The sequence below is a fragment of the Urocampus carinirostris genome, chromosome 20 (assembly GCF_059441175.1).
Source record: "Urocampus carinirostris isolate Australia breed hairy pipefish chromosome 20, RoL_Ucar_1.0, whole genome shotgun sequence".
Classification (NCBI taxonomy): Eukaryota; Metazoa; Chordata; class Actinopteri; order Syngnathiformes; family Syngnathidae; genus Urocampus; species Urocampus carinirostris.
This window is the reverse complement of record NC_142368.1, coordinates 15,509,878-15,529,023: the sequence shown is the minus strand read 5'-3', so window position 1 is coordinate 15,529,023 and position 19,146 is coordinate 15,509,878. Positions and strand designations below refer to the sequence as shown.

At 39.4% G+C, this 19,146-nt stretch overlaps 1 protein-coding gene across 3 annotated transcripts; it reads right to left on the bottom strand.

The window, feature by feature from the left end:
• Positions 1-634: 634 nt before the first annotated feature.
• On the bottom strand, positions 635-17,839 carry aldh8a1 (aldehyde dehydrogenase 8 family, member A1). 3 transcript variants are annotated; one of them, XM_088325458.1, is made up of 8 exons: positions 17,697-17,839; positions 17,412-17,560; positions 14,681-14,828; positions 12,542-12,697; positions 11,073-11,222; positions 8,760-9,016; positions 4,863-5,024; positions 635-1,159 (listed from the first exon to the last, which is right to left on the bottom strand). In XM_088325458.1, exons 2-8 carry the CDS (start codon positions 17,544-17,546, stop codon positions 707-709), a joined length of 1,461 nt encoding a protein of 486 aa, XP_088181584.1. In that variant the 5' UTR covers positions 17,547-17,560; positions 17,697-17,839; the 3' UTR covers positions 635-706. The 3 variants fall into 3 exon arrangements, with proteins under 3 accessions (XP_088181584.1, XP_088181583.1, XP_088181585.1); XM_088325457.1 differs by lacking the exon at positions 17,697-17,839 and having other exon boundaries at positions 17,412-17,684; XM_088325459.1 differs by lacking the exons at positions 17,412-17,560; positions 17,697-17,839 and adding an exon at positions 17,077-17,282.
• Between the last annotated feature and the right edge of the window lie 1,307 nt (positions 17,840-19,146).

Here is a 19,146-nt window from a genome sequence, read left to right as displayed (position 1 = left end):
ATTCGAACAATTTGGTAGTAGCGTTTTGCTACCCTTCACAGGCACGGTTTATTATTATTAAAGCTTTGAAAACTCTCGGTGTACAGTCTTTCTTTGTAAATATGTGTAACCATGTATAATATGTATTTGAAACTGTATATTTTTGTAATGTATTTATTTTGGACACTGATAAGTCTTGCACTGACCAATTAAAAAGAAGAGGCATAACAGACGCGGGGGATGACGGGAAGTGGGGACCGGTAAAGGTGAGTGTTTGTGGACACGGCAGACAAAGGTGGATATATATTTTTCCCACCCTTACCTTTGGAATTATACACTTTTTATCCTTGGATTACTTTTAACGGGACCCGGATTGTGCAGGTCTGCATCAAATGTTAAGTACCGGTATCATTTGCCGACTGTGGTTTTTAAACTGTGTGCTTTATAATCAGTTAAAATCGCGGGACTCAAAGTCGGATTTGGGTTAATTTAGAGATTGTGATACATGTTTTGATGTGGGCGCGTGCGGCTTATATACAAGTGCGGCTTGTGTACGTACAAAAGCAGTTATCCTCTTGAAATGTGGTGGGTGCGGCTTATAATCAGGTGCGCTCTATTGTCCGGGTTTTACGGTATACATTTAGTAGATCTTAAATTATCATTGGGTAGCAGTTTTTTTAATTGAGTAGAGAAACACTGCCACATCTGCTGTCCTTCACAATGACTTTCAGTATTTCACAGTGATGGTCTTGACCTCAGTGAAGAAGTGGTAGGAATCCTTGCCACCTTCCCTGCCGACACCGGAGCTCTTCATGCCCCCGAATGGCAACTTGAGATCCCTGACCAGCCAGCAGTTGGCCCACACCAAACCAGCCTGAAGCTTTGCCGCCACCCGGTGCACCTTGGCCGCATCGCTGGACCACAAAGTGGCCCCCAACCCGTAGCGCACGTCGTTGGCGAGGGCCACCGCCTGGTCCTCGCCTTCAAAGGGGCTGATGCAAGTGACGGGTCCGAAGATCTCCTCCTGCATGACGCGGGAGCCCTGAGGGACACCTGAGATGACGGTGGCTCCCATAAAGTAGCCCTCGGCGTTGCCCTGCGGGGGCGCTAGTGGGTCGATGCCTTCGCCACAGTGCACTTTGGCACCCTCCGATTTGGCTAGGGTTATAAAGCTGCGCACCTAGACATGAATAAACATTAATTAGAAAGATAAGTTGGTCATTAAGTATATAATACAAATTAGATTTTGCTGAACACAGTGGGGATTTTTCACAGGGAAGGCTTGGGGTCAGTGTGGCCTGGACAAGAATTATATTTACAGAAGAACGAGGACAAGGGGTGACGCGGGAAAAGGAGACGAGGTTTCTGATAAGCTTTCTTGTTGTGAGTCCTCTAGACGTGGCGGCATCTTCCGGCGAGGAGGTGACGTTGGCACTTGGCCCGCCCCAGGGGAGGAGTCAGGACGCCCACGGGAGGAGTCAGCACGCCCCATGGGAGGGGCCGATGCCCCGACGTGTCAAAAGGACGGAAGACGGAAGACAAGACAGACAGACAGGAGCAAAGTCGAAAAGATGGGGGGCTCGACAAGACTAATTAGACAATAATTTGGGCGGAGTCAGCACGCCCCATGGGAGGGGCCGATGCCCCGACGTGTCAAAAGGACGGAACACGGAAGACAAGACGGACGGACAGGAGCAGAGACGAAAAGATGGGGGGCTCGACAAGACTAATTAGACTAATTCAACAATAATTTGGCTAAATTCGATGGAATTCACTTAATAATAGTTTAAGAAAATAAATCTGCCCCCGTGTGAAAAAGCCTGTCTCTTGTCAATATTTTTTCCCTAATATCAAGAAAATAGCACGCATTGTTAGGAGAATAAAGTTTGGTTCATGGAGTCAGATAACTAATTCGAACAATTTGGTAAACGCTACATTTATAATATAGTTTAATTCCTAACAGTATGTATGTGTGTGTTTAAGGTAAGATATTGGGTCCGACCCGGAATTTATCGACACTTACTTTCACTCAAGTAATTATTTCGATAAAGATCATATTATCAATCAGTTTAACTCAAAATCACTAAATCTAAACTAATTTTCCTCATTGGTGTTGGGGTAAAAAAGGCACGACTTCCTCCTTCCACCTCCCTCACGTCAGATGTCATTTCTGCTTTTTTAGCTTACAAGCTTTACAAATTTTCTTTCAGCTTTTGGGCCAAATCTTTTTCTATTTTTAGCTTGTCATCTGCAAAATTTATTTTTGTTTCGGTGCCATTTTGTACAGTTTCATTTTCGTCTGCTGCACGTCGCCGAGATGCGCATTTCGGCCAGAGTAAAGCTTCGTTTTGACTTTGGCAGCAGATAAAAGCTTCGGGTGTATTTTGGGCTTGTTTTCTAAATCAAGTTAATCCGTCGGGATAGGGCAGGTTCGGGTTTTATACCCACAACTCGGGTCGGGCTGAATTTTTTAAACCCGATCTTACCCGTAAGATACAGTATATACAGTGAAGAAAATAAGTATTTGAACACCCTGATATTTTTACTACTTCTCCCACTCAGAAATCATGGAGGGGTCTGATATTTTCATCGTAAGAGGACTGTGAGAGATAAACTAAAAAGAAAAATCCAGATATCATAATGCATGACTTTTTAACAATAAATTTGTCTGATACAGCTGCAAATAAATATTTGAACACGTCTGTATCATTCGACCCCGAAAGACCTGATAGTCCGTCCATTAGAACTCCACCTGCATTTTATGTACCGTAAATTCCGGACTATAGAGCGCACCTGGTTATAAGCTGCACCCACCACATTTTAAGAGGAAAACCGATTTTGGACATACACAAGCCGCACCTGTATACAAGCCGCATGAGCCCACATTTAAACATGTAACACAAACACAAAATTCACCCAAACCGGGACTTCCAGTCCCGCGATTGAAACTAAATGTCCCTTATTAAAGTCCACAGTCCAAAAATCACAGCCGGCGAAATGAACGGAAAATGATACCGGTACTTAAGGTTTGATGCAGACCCGCAGAGTCTAGGTCCCGTTGAAAGTAATCCAAGGAAAAAAGTGTATATTTCCAAAGGTAAGGGTGGGGAAAAAATATCAGATGAACACATTTACTCACGCAACTCCTTTTTCTTTAACTAACTTTTTACCCCCTCTTCCTTCCTTGTCTGTCCCTCACCTTTAGCGGTCCCCACTTAAACTCGGCACCCCGCGTTTGTTCCGCCCCTCATTTTTCATTCACCCGTGCAAAACATATCAGAATAAGTGTCTAAAACAAATACAAATAAATACATTACAAAAATATAAAATTACAAATACATAATATACATGGGTTACACATATTTACAAAGAAAGGCGGTACACTGAGAGAGTTTTCAAAGCTTTAATAATAATAATATAGCTTTGACAGGGCAGTTAATGGTAGCAACACTCGAGCGACGCTAGCGGCCGTTAGAAAAATGACATAAATTGAATAAGCCGCAGGGTTGAAAGTTAGGGAAAAAAGGAGCGGCTTATAGTTCGGAATTTACGGTACTATCCTGAATCAGATGCGCCTGTTTGAGGTCTTTAATAAAGACACCTGTCCACCCCATACAATCAGTAAGACTTGAACTTGTAACATGTCGAACACCAAATAGCTGTCCAAAGACACCAGAGACAAAATTGTACACCTCCATAAGGCTGGAAAGGGCTACGGAGCAATTGCCAAGCAGCTTGGTGAAAAAAGGTCCACTGTTGGAGCAATCATTAGAAAATGGAAGAAGCTTAACATGACGGACAATCTTAATCGGAGTTGAGCCCCATGCAAGATATCACCTCATGGGGTCTCAATGATTCTAAAAAAGGTAAGGAATCAGCCCAGAATTACACAACAGGAGTTGGTCAATGACCTGAAAAAAACTGTGACCCCAGTTTCCAAGGTTACTGGAAGTAATACACTAAGACGTCATGATTTGAAATCATGCATGGCACGAAAGGTTCCCCTGCTTAAACCAGCACATGTTAAGTATTCATATGACCATTTGGATGATACAGAGGAGTCATGGGAGAAAGTTTTGTGGTTAGATGAGACCAAAATAGAACTTTTGGGTCACTATAAGGGTGTGCCGGAGGAAGAATGAACAGTACAATTCGAAGAACACCATCCCTACTGTGAAGCATGGGGGTGGTAGCATCATGCTTTGGGGTGTTTTTCTGCACATGAGACAGGACAAGTGCACTGCATTAAAGAAAGGATGACTGGGGCCATGTATTGTGGGATTTTGGGGAATAACCTCCTTCCCTCAGTCAGAGAATAGAAGATAGGTCGTGGCTGGGTCTTCCAACAGAGCAACAACCCAAATCACACAACCAGGAAAATCAAGGTGTGACTCTGTAAGAAGCATATCAAGGTTCTAGCATGGACCAGCTAGTCTCCAGACCTAAACCCAATCGAAAATCTTTGGAGGGAGCTCAAACTCTGTGTTTCTCAGTGGCAGCCCAGAAACCTGGCAGATCTAGAAAAGATCTGTTTGGAGGAGTGGGCCAAAAGTGTGCAAACCTACAGGAAATGTTTGACCTCTGTAATAGCAAACAGAGGCTACTCTACCAAATATTAACATTAACAAATACTTATTTGTAGCTGTATCACACAAATAAATCGTTGAAAAATCATGCATAGTGATTTCTGGATTTTTCTTTTTAGTTTATCTCTTTCACAGTGAACACGCACCTACAATGAAAATTTCAGACCCCTCCATGATTTCTAAGTGGGAGAAATAGCAAAATAGCAGAGTCTTCAAATACTTATTTTCTTCAATTTGTATTATTTATTCAAGCTAAACAAAATTTTAAAACTCGAAACTTGTCATCTTATTTCTCACCTTTTCCAAGTGCTCCTTGCTGATGAGCGCCCCGTTGTTGTTAGAGGGGTCCGATGGTACGCCCGTTTTCCATTTCCTAGTGGCGGCAACAAACTTTTCCAAAAACCTTGCGTAAATGCCCCGCTCAACATAAATCCGACTGGTGCACAGGCAGATCTCCCCCTAGGAGAAAAAAAGATTGGTTGCCATGGCGCCCAATTGGCCCCGCCCATGTGGCGCCAGCTGCGGCTCATTGACAGATTGGCTTTCCGTCTATTTAAGCTGAGAGCTCTCACTCATCGTTTGTCAGTCCGACAACTAAATTCTGCCCCGCAAGACGTGGGTTTCGACTCCGTCCTGTTCCTGTTGGTATTTCCTGTCCGGGATTGTTCCCGTTTATTTTCTCCTGTTTAATTTCGGTTTATAGTTTTATTTTTGTCCTTTTCTTTACTTTCTCCTGTTTTCGTTCCTGTCTAGTTTGTCCTGTTTATTTTCGATATCCTGTTTCTTTATCTACCCTGTCTGTCCCGTCCAGTCCAGTATTGACCCCATCTGTCCCATATCAACTCGGGCAATTGGTATCGATCTCGTCGGCCTTTGGCTTTCTGTTTTTCCATGCCAGACTGCTGCCTAACGTGCAGGACTCCCCATTTCCCACTGTGTTGCCCACAGCAATGGCAAGGGCGTTTTTCCAAGTCAGAAGGGACAAAGAAAGAAAAAGAGAGAGGAGAGAGTGTGAGAAACAAAAGATTAAAAAGTCGTGAGAGAGGGGGAAAAGAAAGGGAGAGGAAGAAAGAAATCCAAAGAGAAAAAGAAAGACAGAAGGAGAGAAAAGAGAAAAGAAAGCACAAAGGGTATGAAGAGAGAAAGAGAAAAGAGAGAAAAGGAAAAAAAGGAAGTTAGAGCAAAAGAGGTTAAAAGACACAGAGACAAAGAGACAAAGAGAAACAAGAGAAAAAGAGACACAGAGAGTGGGAGAAAAGGGTGGAAAAGAGAGCCAAAGAGAGGGACAAAGAGAGAGAGAGAGAGAGAGAGAGAGGGAGAGAGAGAAATAAATACAAGGACAGTGTCTTTGTTCGAGGCACCTGGCTTTGGCAAGTGGACATATTTCAACCTGCAACTCGTTTTTCTCTTGCGCTTCTCTGAGTGTTGTCTCGCGGGCTGGATTCAATCCCTTAGCGGGCCTGATCTGGCCCGCGGGCTGCCTGTTTGACACATGTTCTTTAAACAGACAGTTCACGGAAGAAAACCCTCCAATATGGCATCTTTGAAAGCATTTTGCAAAGAAGGGTGGGCCAAAATTCTTCTACAGTGTTGTGAAAGACATTTATCGAAACACATGATTCCTGTAATCGCTACCAAAGGTGGCCCAACTTGCTATTAGGTTTTATTTGTTTTCAGGGTTGGGTAGGGTTACTTTAACTGGATTACTTTCAATAACTTTTGGATTACTCCAATACCAAATATGCTAATAAAGGACAAAAGAGACTAAATATGAATAAAATTACCAAACTTTGTGCAGGCTTGGGGAGTAACGGAATACATGGAAAGGCAAAAATGATGTTTTGATTGATTTTCATTTTGTTTCTGTTGCATTTTATGTTCGTTTTGCCGGATATCAAAGAGATCAAAGCCAGGAGAGAAAGATTACCTCATGTTGTGAGTCATCATTTGATTCCCATTTAGTTTCTTTTGTTTTTTATTAGCATATTTGGTATTGGAGTAATCCAAAGGTAATTGAAAGTAATCCAGTTAGAGTAACCCTACCCAACCCTGGTCATCATTTTATTCATATTTAGTTACTTTTGTCTTTTATTAGCATATTTGGTATTGGAGTAATCCAAAAGTAATGGAAAGTAATCCAGTTAAAGTAACCCTACCCAACCCTGGTCATCATTTTATTCGTATTTAGTTACTTTTGTCTTTTATTAGCATATTTGGTATTGGAGTAATCCAAAAGTAATGGAAAGTAATCCAGTTAGAGTAACCCTACCCAACCCTGGTCATCATTTTATTCATATTTAGTTACTTTTGTCTTTTATTAGCATATTTGGTATTGGAGTAATCCAAAAGTAATGGAAAGTAATCCAGTTAGAGTAACCCTACCCAACCCTGGTCATCATTTTATTCATATTTAGTTACTTTTGTCTTTTATTAGCATATTTGGTATTGGAGTAATCCAAAAGTAATGGAAAGTAATCCAGTTAAAGTAACCCTACCCAACCCTGGTCATCATTTTATTCGTATTTAGTTACTTTTGTCTTTTATTAGCATATTTGGTATTGGAGTAATCCAAAAGTAATTGAAAGTAATCCAGTTAAAGTAACTGTACCCAACCCTGGTGATCATTTTATTCATATTTAGTTTCTTTTGTCTTTTATTAGCATATTTGGTATTGGAGTCATCCAAAAGTAATGGAAAGTAATCCAGTTAGAGTAACCCTACCCAACCCTGGTCATCATTTTATTCATATTTAGTTACTTTTGTCTTTTATTAGCATATTTGGTATTGGAGTAATCCAAAAGTAATGGAAAGTAATCCAGTTAAAGTAACCCTACCCAACCCTGGTCATCATTTTATTCGTATTTAGTTACTTTTGTCTTTTATTAGCATATTTGGTATTGGAGTAATCCAAAAGTAATGGAAAGTAATCCATTTAAAGTAACCCTACCCAACCCTGGTCATCATTGTATTCATATTTAGTTTCTTTTGTCTTTTATTAGCATATTTGGTATTGGAGTAATCCAAAAGTAATGGAAAGTAATCCAGTTAGAGTAACCCTACCCAACCCTGGTCATCATTTTATTCATATTTAGTTACTTTTGTCTTTTATTAGCATATTTGGTATTGGAGTAATCCAAAAGTAATGGAAAGTAATCAATTTAAAGTAACCCTACCCAACCCTGGTCATCATTGTATTCGTATTTAGTTTCTTTTGTCTTTTATTAGCATATTTGGTATTGGAGTAATCCAAAAGTAATGGAAAGTAATCCATTTAAAGTAACCCTACCCAACCCTGGTCATCATTGTATTCATATTTAGTTTCTTTTGTCTTTTATTAGCATATTTGGTATTGGAGTAATCCAAAAGTAATGGAAAGTAATCCAGTTAGAGTAACCCTACCCAACCCTGGTCATCATTTTATTCATATTTAGTTACTTTTGTCTTTTATTAGCATATTTGGTATTGGAGTAATCCAAAAGTAATGGAAAGTAATCCATTTAAAGTAACCCTACCCAACCCTGGTCATCATTGTATTCATATTTAGTTTCTTTTGTCTTTTATTAGCATATTTGGTATTGGAGTAATCCAAAAGTAATGGAAAGTAATCCATTTAAAGTAACCCTACCCAACCCTGGTCATCATTGTATTCATATTTAGTTACTTTTGTCTTTTATTAGCATATTTGGTATTGGAGTAATCCAAAAGTAATTGAAAGTAATCCAGTTAAAGTAACTGTACCCAACCCTGGTGATCATTTTATTCATATTTAGTTACTTTTGTCTTTTATTAGCATATTTGGTATTGGAGTAATCCAACAGTAATTGGAAGTAATCCAGTTAAAGTAACCCTACCCAACCCTGGTCATCATTGTATTCATATTTAGTTTCTTTTGTCTTTTATTAGCATATTTGGTATTGGAGTAATCCAAAAGTAACTGAAAGTAATCCAGTTAAAGTAACCCTACCAGACCCTGATTGTTTTATGCCTTAATAAAACTGTATTTTGTACTCCCTCGGGTCTTCTCTGTGTGATATTAACATTGGTTTAATGATCTGAAACCTTTGTGAGTGATAAATATACAAAAAAGCACATAAATCAGAAAGGGGGCAAATACTTTTTCATCACACTGTAGACTTGTGTTCTGTCGCCCCCATGTGGTCACTATTGCTTACAACTTTTAGTAAAGCGTCTCACTTGATTGGAAAAGCTGGAGCGGACGGTGGTCTCGATGCACCGCTCCAGATCGGCATCAGCAAAAATGACAGCGGGGTTCTTGCCACCCAGCTCCAGTGACAGCTTTTTACAGTAGGGGGCGCTGCGCTCGGTGATGAGACGTGCTGTCGCAGTGGAGCCCGTGAAGGAGATCAGGGGGACGTCCGGGTGGCCGACCAGGGCGTTTCCTGCCCGAGGGCCCGTACCAAATACGATATTGACCACGCCGGGTGGGACATCTGAAGGAGCATGCAGAATAGTAAAACAGTAATCCCTCGGTTATGGCGGTTAATGGGGACCGAGACTAGTGTTCCCTCTAAGCTGCGCGTGTGCAGAATTGCGCACTGCTCGCACATTCTCAGCGCACAAGAAAATCTAGCCAGCGCACAAAAATCAGGGCTCCAAATTACTAATTAAGAAGCGACTTAAGTCAAAGTTACAGTGCATGAAGGTCAAAATACACGGGTTCCCCTGACGCTGTGTCCTAAATGCGGTATTTTGAAGTCAATGTCTGAGTAGAATGAAGTCGAGTAAAGTTAGTAGAGTTTGTCGGGAACCGGCTTCTTCGGCTCGGATCACTAAAAGGAACCGGCTCTTTCGGGTCCTAAACGGCTCTTCAGGTTGTTTTTGCTTCTTTAATCCGAACATGACCAAATATGATGTAAAATTATGCACAAAATGACTTAAAGGAAGGGGTAATAGAACAAAAAAGAAAAAAAATACCAAAATGAAAAAGTAGTGAAAAGCTGAGAAAAAAAGAAACAAAAGGAAGAGAAAAAAAGAAGGAAAAAAGCCAGAAAAAAGAAAAGAAATGTAGGAAAAAAGTAAATAGGGAACAAAAAGAAAGAAGTAACAGCTCGGAAAAAATCAACAAAATGAGATTTTTTTTAAAGGAATTTTTTAAAAAGTAGGAAAAAAAACACGGAAAAAAGAAGAAAAAGTTTGTGTTGCATTCCAATAATTTCCAATGATATCAAGTCAATCTTGTTGCCAACATTGTTCTTCCACTCAAAAATGTGATTAAGTACAGTTCTGTATCTTACAACCGACTCAATAAGCCCCCAAAAATGTTAGTATGATGCGACAAAATATATCAGGAAAAAAAAGAAATGGATATCTTGTGAAAGAATTGTTGTAAAAACAAATGACGTTTGTAGGCCGTACAACCTTTGCAAAAATACATGAGTCAATTCATTCAAAAGAGAAAAATTATTTAGCATTGCCTGAAACTCAGCAAAATGTAACGTGATGTCAAGTTTTGGACATGTTTTATAATGATTTAGTTGCCACACTTGGGATTGCTGTTGCTCACTGTTGTTTCAAGGGTTGCTCACCGACTTTGTGTGAACGCTCAGACCCGTAAGGAAAATCACAGGGAACATTGACCAAGACCACCCGGGAAAACTGAAAATCCGCGAAGTAGCGGCGCCCCTTCAAAAATGCTTAAAAAACCGTATACAGGTAAACAGTATACCCCCCCTGTATATAGTACACCATATAGAATACGGGTAGAGAGAGAGAGAGAGAGAGTGAAATTCATGTTATAACAAAAAAATATATATATATGTTGTATGTACACAGAATAGGACTGCGGCGAAACCACTAGGAACCATTCTCAACCACATGCAGCCATCGCAGCTTATTTTGCTTGTTAACACTACCGGGTACATATTGAAATAAAAACAGTGAAAATGTGATATTTGATGAGTGTTTGTGAAGCGTTTTGGGAAACAACAGTTCAAAAAATGGTCTGTGTTTATTATAATGAAAGTGAAAGAGCTAGCTTCTGACAATAACAACATACTTTAGCTAGCGGCATCGAACGGCTTTTACAACAAATAAACGAAACCGCACACAATTAGCCGCGTTTAGGTAGTACAAACAACCGCTCGCTTTTGGTGTAATAAAGTCAAACTTGAGATGAAATGTGACGGAAGAGAATATACTTGCGTCGTGTCGCCGAGTTCCTCCATGAAAAACTGAGCGCCACATAAGAAGGGGGTGAGGTGGGAGGAGTTGAAGGAGTGGGGGGTGAGCGAAGCAGTAACTCACCATGACTAAGCATTGTGTCAGGGCCTCCCCCTCCCCTTCACAATAAGAGTGTCCACACCGTGTCCTCCGTTAACATAAGCTCGTGCTCACTGGCATCAAGTCAATAAATGCTTTTATTAAGAAGGTAAGGTATATTTTTTAGACCCGCGGAGCTCTAAACCCGCAAAAGTGGAACAGCGAACTAGCGCGGTTCCACTGTACTTAAAACTTCTTTTTAAGACCATGTTTGAGAAGATGTCTTACCAGCCTGTTGCATCAGCTTGCACATCATCCAGGCGGTCACTGAGGTCATTTCACTGGGTTTGGCGACCACTGTGTTGCCCGCAGCAATGGCAGGGGCGATTTTCCAAGTCAGAAGGTACAAAGGAAGATTCCAGGGGCTGATCAGACCAGCTACACAAACATGAGACACGTTTTTCAGAAACCACTTTGTGAGAACTTTAAATCTCATCTTGCAAAATTATGAGTTTCCTATCAATGAATTACATTTTCTGCATCATACAATGTTCTGGTTTGCCCGCGTCCCTGCGTCCTCGACGCATTATTTTTGCTGGGGACGCATCGTCTAAAAATCAATGTGCGTCCCCGGGACGCAACTTTGACACAAAATTGTCATTGTCAAGATTTACCGCACTCCAAACTTTTCGTCAGGCAGATCCGCCATTGTTGTTTTGGTCTCGTGGTTCGAGTTTTCGTCCGCACGCCGATCTCCAGTTGGAGTTGTGTAGTGAAAGTCCGTCTATTTTTAGAGAACCGGCTTTTTCGGCTCAACTCATTAAAGAGCCGGCTCTCAAACGGCTCACTAGATCACAATTGATCTCTGTTGGGACCAGTGTTCCCTCTAAGCGGCGCGCGTGCGCAATTGCGCACTGCTCGCACATTCTCAGCGCACAAGAAAATCTAGCCAGCGCACCAAAATCAGGGCTCAAAATGACTAATCAAGAAGCAAATTAAGTCAAAGTTACAGTGCATGAAGGTAAAAATACACGGGTTCCCCTAATGCTGTGTCCTAAATGCGGTATTTTGAAGTCAAGTCGAAGTAGAACGAAGTTGAGTAAAGTTAGTAGAGTTTGTCGAGAACCGGCTTCTTCGGCGCGGCTCACTCAAAGGAACCGGCTCTTTCGGTTCCTAAACGGCTCTTCGGGTTGTTTTTTCTTCCTTAATCCCAACATGACCAAATATTATGTAAAATGATGCAGAAAATGACTTAAAGGAAGGGGGAATAGAACAAAAAAGAAAAATATACCAAAATGAAAAAGTAGTGAAAAGCTGAGGAAAAAAAAGAAACAAAAGGAAGAGAAAAAAAGAAGGAAAAATTCAGAAAAAAAGCCAGAAAAAAAGAAAGAAACAAAGGAAAAAAAGTAAATAGACAACAAAAAGAAAAAAGTAACAGCTAGGAAAAAATCAACACAATAAAAACATTTTTAAAGAAATTGAAAAAAACAGGGAAAAAGAAGAAAAAGTTTGTGTTTCATTCAAATAATTTCCAATTATACCAAGTCAATCTTGATGCCAACATTGTACTTCCACTAAAAAAATGTGATTAAATACAATTAATAATTTTATTCATATTTAGTTTCTTTTGTCTTTTATGAGCATATTTGGTATTGGAGCCATCCAAAAGTAATTGAAAGTAATCCAGTTAAAGTAACCCTACCCAACCCTGCCCTGGACACATCACTTTTCACAGCTAAAATGAAAACTGATCATACCAACTCCCACAGGGCAGCGGATGGTGTAGTTGAGGGCCCCCATTTGGTCCATTTGGCTGCAGTCGTTTGTGTGGTGAAGCACAGACGACGCGAAGAAGCGGAAGTTGTACGCCGATCGGGGAATGTCCACAGTCCGAGCGAATGTCAACGTCTTGCCTAGGATTGCGGCACAAAAGAGGTGAGAAAAATTAAGCGCACACAGATCCAGTGAAGAAACTTTTGGGTTAGAGTAAGCAAAAAACACTTTCTTCCTCCCGAGTCCTCACAAATAAAATGTAAAAATTAGAGCTTGCAATCGAGACGATTTGTCGGGTTTGGGCCGGGCCGGTTTATACCCGAGGGCCAGGTCGGGCTGGATTTTTAGGCCCTTTCTTACCTGTACCGTAATTCCAGGGGACAAAAACAACAATTCTTTCACAAGATTTCTTTTTTTTTCCTGGTATCTTTCGTCGCATGATACTAACATTTTGGGGGGCTTATTGAGTCAGTATTTGACCCTGATCTATCCTTTGAGATGCATGTAAAGCAAATTACTAGAACTGCCTTCTTCCATCTTCGCAACATTGCTAAAATCCGTTCAATACTGTCTCAGTCTGATGCGGAAACAATAATTCATGCATTTGTTACCTCCCGTCTCGATTACTGCAATGCACTACTCTCCGGTCTCCCGAAGTCCAGAATCAAGTCTCTTCAGCTAGTACAAAATGCCGCAGCGAGGCTCTTAACCAGGACAAAAAAGTACGATCACATAACACCGATTATGGCTAACCTGCATTGGCTCCCAGTTAGCCAAAGATGTGACTTCAAAGTTCTCTTAGTATTGTACAAAATCATACATGGACTTGCTCCCTCTTATCTTTCAGATCTGATCTGCCACTATGTCCCGGTCCGAAGCATACGATCTGAGAGTGCCGGTCTTCTGATGATCCCGAGAGCAAAGAAGTCTTCTGCTGGTTCGAGAGCGTTCTCCATCCGGGCACCGGTGCTGTGGAATGCTCTTCCCCCTGAGATTCGATCTGCAACCTCAGTGGAAATGTTTAAATCTAAACTTAAAACTCACTTCTACTCCATTGCATACGAATAACCTACTCCTCTTGTCGGTTGAAAATAGTTTGTGTAATATAGTGTAACAATCTGTGAAGCCCTTTGAGACTCTTCGTGATTTAGGGCGTCACAAATAAAAATGACTTGACTTGACTTGTATTTAATCACATTTTTTTAGTGGAAGTACAATGTTGGCAACAAGATTGACTTGGTATCATTAGAAATTATTTGAATGCCACACAAACTTTTTCTTCTTTTTCCCAGTTTTTTTTCTATTTTTTTAAATTCCTTTAAAAAAAATCTCATTGTGTTTATTTTTTCCCAATCGTTACTTTTTTCTATTAGTTCTCTATTTACTTTTTGTTTTACTTTGTTTCTTTCTTTTCTTTTTTTCTGGCTTTTTCTGAATTTTTCCTTCTTTTTTCTCTTCCTTTTGTTTCTTTTTTTCTCAGCTTTTCACTACTTTTTCATTTTGGTATTTTTTTTCTTTTTTGTTCTATTCCCCACCTTCCTTTAAGTCATTTTGTGCACAACTTTACATAATATTTGGTCATGTTGGGATTAAAGAAGCAAAAACAACCTGAAGAGGCGTTTGGGACCCAAAAGAGCCGTTTCCTTTTAGTGAGCCGAGCCGAAGAAACCGGTTCTCGAAAAATTCTACTGACTTTCCTCAACTTCGTTCTACTTCGACATTGACATCAAAATACCGCATTTAGAACACAGCGTCAGGGGAACCCGAGTATTTTTACCTTCATGCACTGTAACTTTGACTAAATTGGCTTCTTAATTAGCAATTTCGAGCCCTGATTTTTGTGCGCTGGCTAGGTTTTCTTCTGCGCCGAGAATGCTTAGAGGGAACATTGGCACAGGGTGCTATATTATTATTTTTAAATATATTTAATTGTATTAACCAACATCACACAGTGAAATGGAATGCACTGAAGAATTAGCTTTTGTCTGGGGAACAGTTTTGGCGGATTTAAATTGTGTTTGAAAATATTTGGTGTGGTGCGTTTCAAGGCTCTTTGAGTCAAAAAGACTATAAAACATGGAGATTATCGCAACTACATCGCAAAATGTGTGAGCATTCATCACCTTGGTCTTTGGACTCAGCTTGCGCTAACTCCTCCAGGTTTTCTTCAATCAGGTCCGCAATTTTATTGAGAACTTGAGACCTTTGCTCTGGACTACGAGCAGCCCAGCCAGGGAACGCATCCTTGGCTGCAGCCACTGCTGCCTCCACCTACGGAACAAGAATGAAAATTCACTCAACATCAGAAGGAATTGAACCAAATCAAAGAAAGAGTAGTCTCTTCTTTTCATGGATGATAGGAAGGTTTTTTTTCTTCCTTTTTGGAATCAGCAGTCCCAGGTTTGGGACCAGGTGGAAACATATTAGCCTGGAGAAGGATGGGCGCCACCAGGCTGTACTTGCCCAAGACCAGGGTTGGGTAGGGTTACTTTAACTGGATTACTTTCAATTACTTTTGGATTACTCCAATACAAAATATACTAATAAACAGGGTTGGGTAGGGTTACTTTAACTTGATTACTTTCAATTACTTTTGGATTGCACCAATACCAAATATGCTAATAAAAGACAAAAGAAACTAAATATGAATAAAATTATGACCAGGGTTGGGTAGGGTTACTTTAACTGGATTACTTCCAATTACTGTTTGATTAGTCCAATACCAAATATGCTAATAAAAGACAAAAGAAGCTAAATATGAATAAAATGATCACCAGGGTTGGGTTGGGTTACTTTAAATGGATTACTTTCAACTACTTTTGGATGACTTTCAACTACTTTTGGATGACTCCAATACAAATATGCTAATAAAAGACAAAATAAACTAAATATGAATAAAATTATGACCTGGGTTGGGTAAGGTTACTTTAACTGGATTACTTTCAATTACTTTTGGATGACTCCAATAGCAAATATGCTAATAAAAGACAAAAGAAACTAAATATGAATAAAATGATGACTCACAACACGTGGTAAGCTTTCTCTCCTGGCTTTGATCTATTTGATCTCTAGCAAAACGAACATCAAATGCGACAGAAACAAAATGAAAATATACCCAAACAGCTTGCCAACATCATTTTGGCCGTTCCATGTGTTCCGTTACTCCCCAAGCCTGCACAAAATGGAGTCATTTTATTCATATTTAGTTTCTTTTGTCTTTTATTAGAATATTTGGTATTGGAGTCATCCAAAAGTAATTGAAAGTAATCCAGTTAAAGTAACCCTACCCAACCCTGGTCATAATTTTATTCATATTTAGTTTCTTTTGTCTTTTATAAGAATATTTGGTATTGGAGTCATCCAAAAGTAATTGAAAGTAATCCAGTTAAAGTAACTCATTTTATTCATATTCAGTTTCTTTTGTCTTTTATTAACATATTTGGCATTGGAGTAATCCAAAAGTCATTGAAAGTAATCCAGTTCAAGTAACCCTACCCAACCCTGGTCAATATTTTATTCATATTTAGTTTATTTTGTCTTTTATTAGCATATTTGGTATTGGAGTCATCCAAAAGTAATCCAAAAGTAATCCAGTTCAAGTAACCCTACCCAACCCTGGTCAATATTTTATTCATATTTAGTTTATTTTGTCTTTTATCAGCATATTTAGTATTGGAGTAATCCAAAGGTAATTGAAAGTAATCAAGTTAAAGTAACCCTACCCAACCCTGGTCATTATTTTATTCATATTTAGTTTATTTTGTCTTTTATTAGAATATTTGGTATTGGAGTCATCCAAATGTAATTGAAAGTAATCCAGTTAAAGTAACTCATTTGATTCCTATTTAGTTTCTTTTGTCTTTTATTAGCATATTTGGCATTGGAGTAATCCAAAAGTCATTGAAAGTAATCCAGTTAAAGTAACCCTACCCAACCCTGGTCAATATTTTATTCATATTTAGTTTCTTTTGTCTTTTATTAGCATATTTGGTATTGGAGTCATCCAAAAGTAATCCAAAAGTAATCCAGTTAAAGTAACCTTACCCAACCCTGGTCATAATTGTATTCATATTTAGTTTCTTTTGACTTCTATTAGCATATTTAGTATTGGAGTAATCCTAAAGTAATTGAAAGTAATCCAGTTAAAGTAACCCTACCCAACCCTGGTCAATATTTTATTCATATTTAGTTTCTTTTGTCTTTTATTAGCATATTTGGTATTGGAGTCATCCAAAAGTAATCCAAAAGTAATCCAGTTAAAGTAACCCTACCCAACCCTGGTCATAATTTGATTCCTATTTAGTTTCTTTTGTCTTTTATTAGCATATTTGGTATTGGAGTCATCCAAAAGGAATTGAAAGTAATCAAGTTAAAGTAACCCTACCCAACCCTGCTTGTAAATCAGTCATTGTGACTATGGTCAATAATGTCAAAAAATAAAATTGAATGCTGTGATGTTGGCCCGGGGTCCGGCAGTGTCGGAGGCCCTTTGCGTATCGTACCAAAAAGTATCTCTCACCTTGAAAAAGGTAGGACACCCCCAGATCTCGAGTTTCCAATTAAATAAAACAGGCATGTTTTAAATGCAGGAAGAACATGACTTTTCATGTTTTTTTTCCTCGCCAAAGATTTAAATTAAAAAATGTAGGCATAGTAGTTTTTAGAGAATTGTCAATGATTTACTAACCCTAACCAGCAAAGAGCAAAGGTCCTCATTTCGGGGGGAGAACCTCATTGGATTATTTGATTTGAGTTTTCTGACATTTAAATGAAGGTTTAACTCCAGCTTGACCATCCTTTAGTATAAACAGATGCACAGTGTAATACGGTTATAGTGGAATGAATCAACATTACCTCTGCCTCACCACTGTCCGGTACCTTGCAGTAGACTCTACCCGTGGATGGGTCATAAGAGTCTATGTGAGTCCGGGTAGAGACGAACTTCCCTCCGATGTAGTTCTCCAGAAACAGTAAGGTGCTGGCCTCCATGCTGTTCCACAGTCCTGATTATTAGCAAAAAGCAAACTGGGAAATGGATATTCTTTCAGCTTCAATCTCACTCAGACGTCACAACTTCTCCTGTCACTCATGAAAAGTAAACAGACGTGCACAGGAAGTGTGTGGTTCGTCTCTCCATACCTCCATCACCAAAATAAACTGCAAAAGAGGATGTTTCCTTCCAAACTTTGACAGCTTTCCCAGGCTTCCTCCAGCTTAAGGCAAGTTGAAAATGGGAATTTTTTTAAATGCCTTTTGAAATCAAATTAAAGACCAAGTTGACAGACGCAAAAAAAACCACATTTTGCACACATCGTGCCTCGTACACATGACCTGGCACAGCTAAAAAGCCACTTTTCATTAAATGTATTCAAGAAATTAATGATTGACAAACAGGGTTGGGTAGGGTTACTTTAACTGGATTACTTTCAATTACTTTTGGATGACTCCAATGCCAAATATGCTAATAAACGACAAAAGAAACTAAATAGGAATACAATTATGACCAGGGTTGGGTAGGGTTACTTTAACTGGATTACTTTCAATTACTTCTGGATTACTCCTATACTAAATATGCTGATAAAAGACAAAAGGAACTAAATATGAATACATTTATGACCAGGGTTGGGTAGGGTTACTTTAATTGGATTACTTTTGGATGACTCCAATCCCAAATATGCTAATAAAAGACAAAAGAAACTAAATATGAATACAATTATGACCAGGGTTGGGTAGGGTTACTTTAACTGGGTTACTTTCAATGACTTTTGGATGACTTCAATACCAAATATGCTAATAAAAGACAAAAGAAACTAAATATGAATACAATTATGACTCACAACACGTGGTAAGCATTCTCTCCTGGCTTTGACCTCAGGCAAAACATAAAATGTGACAGAAACCAAATGAAAATAAATCCAAACAGCTTGCCAATATAATTTTTTCCGTTCCATCTATTCAGTTACTCCCCAAGTCTGCACAAAATTGAGTCATTTTATTCATATTTAGTTTCTTTTGTCTTTTATTAGCATATTTAGTATAGGAGTAATATTTGGTATTGGAGTCATCCAAAAGTCATTGAAAGTAATCAAGTTAAAGTAACCCTACCCAACCCTGTTAATAAATGTTACTAAATGTTTGTTGTATGGTGCAGAGACTTGGAGCCTGAACGCAGATTTGAGAGGGAAATTAAATGTTTTTGAGATGAAGTGTTTGAGTATGTTCGGAGTGACAAGATTGGATGGATTGAGAGATGAAATTGTGAGAGAGAGAACTGGAGTACTAGTGGAACGGAGCAAGCGTGTTGATAAGAGAGTACCCGGTTGGTTTGGACACATGGAGAGGATAGACGAGCGAATGTTGAAGAGGATCTACAGAGCAGAAATCAATGGAAGGAGACCAAGAGGAAGGCCGCGATTGACGTGGATGGATGGTGTTATGAGTGCACTGCAGGAAAGAGGTCGAAATATAATGGAAGCTAGAGCTCTTGTTGGTGATAGAAATGAAGTGGAGAGATGTTGTGAAAGGATGTTTGGACATGTTCTAAGGGATGGGCAGGGCACCCGTATGATGCGGCAGGGGTAAACCAGCG

Bases quoted from the DNA above. Each gene is read 5' to 3' on its own strand.
- aldh8a1 (XM_088325458.1), bottom strand. From the start codon at position 17,546: ATGGAGGCCAGCACCTTACTGTTTCTGGAGAACTACATCGGAGGGAAG. The intron at 12,698-14,680 runs GTGATGAATGCT...CCGCAATCCTAG, and splicing joins AGCTGAGTCCAAAGACCAAG to GCAAGACGTTGACATTCGCT. The intron at 11,223-12,541 runs GTATGATCAGTT...ATGTTTGTGTAG, and splicing joins CCGCTGCCCTGTGGGAGTTG to CTGGTCTGATCAGCCCCTGG.